This window comes from Eurypyga helias, unplaced genomic scaffold (assembly GCF_000690775.1).
Source record: "Eurypyga helias isolate BGI_N326 unplaced genomic scaffold, ASM69077v1 scaffold12942, whole genome shotgun sequence".
In the NCBI taxonomy this organism is placed as follows: Eukaryota; Metazoa; Chordata; class Aves; order Eurypygiformes; family Eurypygidae; genus Eurypyga; species Eurypyga helias.
In genome coordinates this window covers 13-6,548 of record NW_010237910.1, presented here as the reverse complement: position 1 = coordinate 6,548, position 6,536 = coordinate 13, and the positions used below count along the sequence as shown (strand labels likewise).

The following is a 6,536-nucleotide window of genomic DNA, read 5'->3' as shown; positions in this document are numbered from 1 at the left end:
TAAGGTCACTTGTCCAGGCAGGGTGCGCGCTGCCTGATCTCAGCTGGCAGGATGGGTTGCTGTGGGCTCCCGTGCTCTCCTCCCCCTGCCCTGTGTTGCACAAATGCCAGCAGAACTCACAGGTGGAAAAAAACCCACATCACCACCTTTATTAAACGTGTATTTACAAGCAGCAGCAGGTCCTGCAGGACAAAGCATTTCTCTGCAGTTACTCCTAACGCGGCACAGCCTGCTCAGGGCATTCACGCGGGGCTGGAGCCTTCAGCACTGACGCAGCAGGGCTGCCGCGCTCTGAAAGACCCTTTTTCCTCTCAAGAGCTCAGCCGTTGCCAGCAGCTGCTCGCGCTGAGATGCTGAGCTGGCTGCAGCAGTCCCCCGTTTCCCTGCAGTCACACAGCCAGCCCCGTGCAAAGCACAGCTTTCCGAGGGCTCAGCTCCGGGCTGCTGCTGAGCCGGAGCAGCTCTGTTGCTCTACGAAGACCGGAAGATCCCTCAGCGTCTCTTCGCAGCTGGGCAAATGTCGTGATTGAGGCACTCGCTGCAGCGAGGGTTGACAGGCAGACAGGTCTGCTGGCCAAAGCCCACCAAAAGCCAGTTTATCTCCCTCCAGAGATCCCTGCAGTGAGAGGAAAAACATGAGCTTTCCGATACAGCTGCTTGGAAGGGTGAAAGAACAGCCTGTGCTTTTCAAGGGATCCCTTTCACCCACTGCCTGTTCCTCTTGGCTTCCCAAGGCGCCTGGAGGCAGCTCCCAACCTCCTGCTGGGAACAGCCCTAACCTTTCCTACTCCCTCTGAACTGGGGTGGGGGGGGCAGAGGAGATGCACGAAGGGCCTGTGGTCATTCTCTGGTGTTAAGGCACGTGCCAGATGTGGAGATGCAACAGAGAACCCGTCAGCTGGCATTCGATACCCAAGACTGAGCATCAGTGAAGGTCAGAATCCAACCCTGGTCTGATAGCATTGTGGCTGTTTGGCTCAGCAAGGTACTGTGCAGGAAAGCACCTGTGGCTTTGGTCACGGTCAACTTACGGGGCATCAAAACCTCCGGATACGTGGCTGCACTAGTGGTGATCAATATATCTGATAGCCAGAAATCAGCCAAGTAGCTGAGATGCTGCTGCAACTCTCTGGGATAGGAGTAACATCTGCCAACTGGTTCCCCATAAAGAGGAGGGACCCAAAATACAGTCCCTGAAACTGCTGTGAGCAGGGCTGCGTACAGACACAGCTCGAGGGGCCTGGTGTGGAGGAAGGAGGCTGGGGTCTCACCTGGGCAGCCAGTCCTCCAGCGCTACCCGAGTTTCCTCGGGGTATCTGGTCTCCTTCTTCACCCACTTCAGCCTGTTTGTGATCCTGTGCACGTGGGTGTCCACAGCTAGGGAGGGAGAGCCCAGAGTTTAGGTGGGAGCAGACACACCTGAACAGAGAGAGCACAGCCAAGAGCTGCCTGTGACAGCACCCTGCACAGGCTTCCTCTGCGGGTGGCAGGATCAGGCAGGTGAAACGGGACGGGAGGCTCCCTTGCAGAACAAACGTCCTGCTTTCTTCCCAGAGCCAGAAACGAGAGGGAAGGGCTACCTCACACCACGCAGCCCGCGACAGGTTCACGCAAGCTGAGCCTTCAAAGGTTCGCGTGCTCTGATGTAGCAGCCACGGGGCAGCCTGTCCCGGGTTCTTTTCCTCCCCGCGTTTCAGCTGACGTTATGCAAGTTGCGATCTCTGCCCCTTAGCTTACCCAGATGGAAAACACATTTCATAATACCTACCAACACAAGAGGGTTTGTGAGGCTTAAACGAATGTTTATAAAGTGCTTTGAGCTAAAAAGCTCTGAATGCAAAGTATATTATTGTTAGATCAGCAGCGATAAACCTGTCTCTATGGCTAATTGGGCAAAACCCAGGAAATTGCTGTAAACAGGAAGACTAAGTCTTGCCTCCTAAATCAAAACCGAGCACACAATTATTTGGAAAACAGTTGGCTGGTTTGGCTCCCTCTAGACTTCCCTCCCCCACAGCGGGGAGAGAACAGACCCCATGCGCCTCGAATCTAGCGCAAGAGCCGCGTTCCGTACAGCTGACGGGCAGCGGTGGGGCTGCAGGACTCGCCTGCCGCCCGCGCTGACCTTGGGCTGCGTGCTCGCCGCAGCAGCAGTCATTCATCAGGTGGCACCATTCCCAGCTTTCCCAGGGCTCCTCTGTTAAGCAGCAAATAGTCTTGGACTATTAATCTGTCCCCAGGGGTTCCCAGGCCGGGCAGCCTGCCGGGACCCCGCAGCTGATCGTCCAGCCCCATCTGCCGGCTGCTGCAGCTGAGCTCCCCAGACCAGCACCATGCAGGAGAGAACCTGCCCCGGGTCTGGAACTAAAAGAGATCATAAATTTGTAGCTACAGATGCCTGAGACCGTTCCTTTCTACGGCCCATCACAAATGACTCATTTCAAATGGTAATTTTGACTAAGCCCTGCTTCTGCCCTCTTATGGCTTGCCAAACAAAAATCCCAGATGAGATTTGATTAAACAGAAGCAACCCTGGGAAAAAATAACATCAGCCTATCCTACACCTATCCCCAAATCATGGAATGTCCCCCACTTCTCTGTCACTTGACAACCAAGAGATTTCAAAGCATCATTCTGCTAGCACATCTCTTTGGATGCCTACCCATCTGGGCAATACTTGTGCTGCTTACCAGAATTGGAGGGGAGGGAGTGACTGCCCTTGGGGATTTCCGCTATCAAATTTGGGAAAAAGTAGCTGGATCCATGCTTAAATCCTACAGCAACTCATCCGCTGCGAGTGGTTGAGGGTCACATCCTTCACCCACCCAAATACTCTGCAGATAACCAAACCAAAGCAATGCTATCAGGCTCCTGGGGCAGGCAGTTTACCCAGCTGTGATACTTCCCCTGGGGAATGGATCAAGCAAGATTTAGGAGGGGAATGGAGAAACTACGGTCCAAACCTACCTATCCCAGACACGCTGTCCCAGGCAATGTTCATGGCCAAATGGGCCATTTTGGGCCCAACTCCTGGCAGCTGCACCAGCTCCTCCACAGTTCTGGGTATGTCACCCCCGTACTTCTGCTTCAGGATGGCTGTCGTCTGCTTTATGTACTTCACCTTGTTCTGGAAAACCAAGGGGAAAGGCAGAAAATCCAAGTTGCCCTCCAATACAGGGAAAAAGAGGCAAACAGCTCAGAAAACAAATCATTCCTGGGCGTATGTTACACGTGAGGCCACACACTGGAGTCTGCAGAGTGGAGGAGGAGTCTTTGATTTCTCCTTGAAAGCAAAATGCTGAGACCTGCTTAGCTCTAACCTCCCCTGCACACTCCAGGCGCTGCAGCAAACAGCCTTGCTGTAAATACAGATTGCTGAAACCGGTGTAAAATACAGCCTGCAGCTTGACTCCAGGGGAAAGACCACCTCGGGCACGGCGAGCAGGGTGACTCCGGGCTGGGGTGCGTCTCTCAGGAGCAGGGCTGCTTTGCACCCACCTCCTGCCTTCATCTCCTTTCAGCTCAGCGATGGGCCACGAGTACAGCCTGCAAAGGACGGGCCTGCACCCTTCTTGCGCTCCTCTTCTGCGCCTCTGACCCGTCTCAGAAGCTGCACAGGAGCAGAGGACGGTGGAGGGGGTTCCTCTCCGTGTTGCCGTGATTCTGCACTCACCCTCCAGAATCCTACAGGATAAATGATCTGCCCAAGCGTCGCATCATCCATCTGCAAAATACTGTCGACTGTGAGGCCGTGCTGCCTGAGGCGTAGCATGGCAGCTGATGTCACCTGGTCTTTGGTCTGGCTGGAGAGCATCAGCGATAGCAGAACTTGGTAGCGCATAACCTGGGGTAAAGGAGACAGTGAGACACCCTGAGATCTCTGAGAGGATCCAGCCGCCTCTGGGGCTCAGTTCTCCCACCCAGCACCATCTTTAGTCCAGTCCATAACATGGATCTACCTTGGTTCAGCTGTACCCATCACAAGAGACCGGAATGCTGCAACGGAAATAATCCCTAACCTTTTATTTCTACTGCACAACGAAGGGAGAAAATAAAACTCCTTCAGTCTAAGCAGTCAGCGTGCCTAAAGGGCAGAGAGCAGACACTGGCTGCTGGGATCTCGCATCCCAAGATGCCAGTGCTTAGCCACAGAGGGTCAGACAAAGCTTTTCCTGATGAAGGGATTCTCAGGAGTCCCCACAGGACGTGGAAGCACAAAGACCCAATGATTTTCATGCAACTTCTGCTCTAATGCAGCTTTTGAAAATCCAGTCCCTTTCCCACAGGGCTTCAGTAGGAACTGGGTATCAGGCTCCAGTGAGCTCCTTATGAACCAAATCTGAAGAACTGGGATGAGAGATGGATGAAGCACAAACCCCAGAAGTTCCTCTGATGCTCTCATGCAGCGTTTAGCCCAGCCTATTCACCTGTGTTTCAACTAACTTTTCCCCAGATGTGATTCTGTCCCCACCAGAATGAGGAGCATGATGCAACTAATCTGGACTGACCCAGGAAAACATGGGATACCATCCTTCCTCCAGCTCTCTTACGGACAGTTTACAAAACCGCAGGTACACCCGGAAAAATCTCTGAGTGCATGGAAGCAGGGGAATCTCCAAGTGCCTGGCAGTTGGGTGAGGAGTGCTGGTGTGTGCTGAGGGTTACAACGTCCACTTCTTGGAAGCAACAAGCCTGCTTCCCTAGGGAAGAGGAGCTATTTCCGTATCGTTCACCGTGGTCCCCCTGGCCCCACAGCTGCTCTTGGTGCCAGCCCACATGGCTGCGGGGTGTGTGATGCTGTCTGAAGTCGGAGTCAAAGCACGCCGGCCTCCTCCGGGATCCAAGCCCAAGGCACAATGCCAACAGTAAGGAGAGCGTTACATGCGCTGAAGCTGTGCAGCTGGGACTTCAAGCCCCCTCCCTCAGAGCCCAGCAGGTCACTGCAGAGCACGTGACTCCCGCTGCTCCACCGAGCCTGCCTGCGCGTTATCCCCGCGATCCCACGCCAGCGTCGTGCTTGGAGAGCGCAGCCCTGCAGCCCCGGCTCCCAGCGCCGCACCACGGCCTCGCTCTGCTTTGTTTTTTGTACTGATGCAAATGGTCCCCTCAGAGGGAGGCGTCATCTCGGGCCTTTGATTGTGTTCCCAGGCTCGGGGAGCACAGTGCCATCCCAGCACGGCCCTTCCTTTCAACCAGTATCCCTTTAAAAGTGGGCCACAAGTGGGGAGGAAGCCAACCTACACTTATGTGCTGCTCTGAGAGCATAAAAACAGCCTGGAAAGTTTCTTCACGGCTCCCCTCGCCTTTTCTCCATAATGTTTTTCCTCTGCATTACAGAGGAATCCAGTCTTGCTGGATGCCCTCCTTGGACTCCTACAGAGAAAAGGGACATGCCTTCATGCCCTGCCAGCCTGCCCCAGAAGGCAGCACTGCCACAATACACTTTCAGGGTTTTCACTCCCAGGTCCAAAATGAACCTATTTTTGCTCCCACTCTCAGTTCAGCCTGCTGACTCCTCTGGCAGTACTATGAGCAGAAGCCAAGGGCCTTTCCCAGCAGCCTTTGCTAGTTGGTCTCTATGCCCAGCTCAGGCTGAATGCAGGCGGAGAACACGTCAGAAAACACCCACTGCTGTTTCACAAGGGCTGTGCGAAGCCAACGAGCCCGGTACCGGAGAGGTTGAACGGTTTCTCTCATGCACACGCTTCTGCCATAACCTCCTGTGGGACCAATCCCAGCCTAGAGTCCTGATATGCCTCGTGTTTATTTTTCTGTTCTGGAGATACCCAAAATGGGACATAGCCAGGGGCAACATGAGGATGAGGAAGGCTGGAAGGCTGTGGAAGCAGGGCTGTATTTTCACGTGCCCGCCTAACTGAGCGGGGCAGCGGGGTAGCGGGGTATTGTTACCTGTGGAGGTGCACTGCTGTCGTAACACTTCTCCACTCCCATCTCATCAACTGGAGCATCCCTGTTCCTCCTCATTTCCCGGATGCGCCCCAGCTGCTGCTGCCAGTCCTTTGGCTCCCAGTGTGATCTCTGGGGCTCAGCTGACCCCTGCTCAGCACCATCACCCAGTACAGCTTCGTAGGCAATGGCGATGCTCTTCCTCCTCCTCCTGCTGCGCCTTGGGGCAGCAGCTGTGCTGCGGACCTGGCTCACTGCAAGAGACAGGAGAGAGATCTTCAGGCCAGAGCAAAGACGGGCCTTCACCTCCCACCGGAGCCCAGCACCAGCCCTGCGTGACAAAACCACCTGGGAGCATGAGGAGGGATGAACTCACCTTCCCCACAGTCCCAAGCCAGAAGCAACGCTGTCCATCCGCCCAGGCCTGACCAGAGCCAGCCCCGGGGCGAGGAAGGGCTGGTGAACCTGGGAAACTGGTGACAGCAACTGGGGACACACGACGGGGATGCGTCTCAAACACAAGATGCATGCCCAGGCCCTCGCCCGGTGTCACAGGCGGGGCAGCCCCAGGCCCTCGCCCCGTGTCACAGGCGGGTCAGCAGCCGGGATGAGGCCACATCGCGGGCTCC

The 6,536-nt window shown here is 55.2% G+C and overlaps 1 protein-coding gene across 1 annotated transcript; it reads right to left on the bottom strand.

Annotated features, from left to right (window-relative positions):
• Positions 1-226: 226 nt before the first annotated feature.
• Positions 227-6,161, bottom strand: NTHL1 (nth endonuclease III-like 1 (E. coli); the record flags this gene model as incomplete). The annotated part of the gene is made up of 5 exons (XM_010147656.1): positions 227-616; positions 1,272-1,377; positions 2,968-3,127; positions 3,674-3,844; positions 5,911-6,161. Coding segments are annotated over 5 exons (812 nt in total), but the record flags the coding sequence as incomplete, so codon positions are not given.
• Between the last annotated feature and the right edge of the window lie 375 nt (positions 6,162-6,536).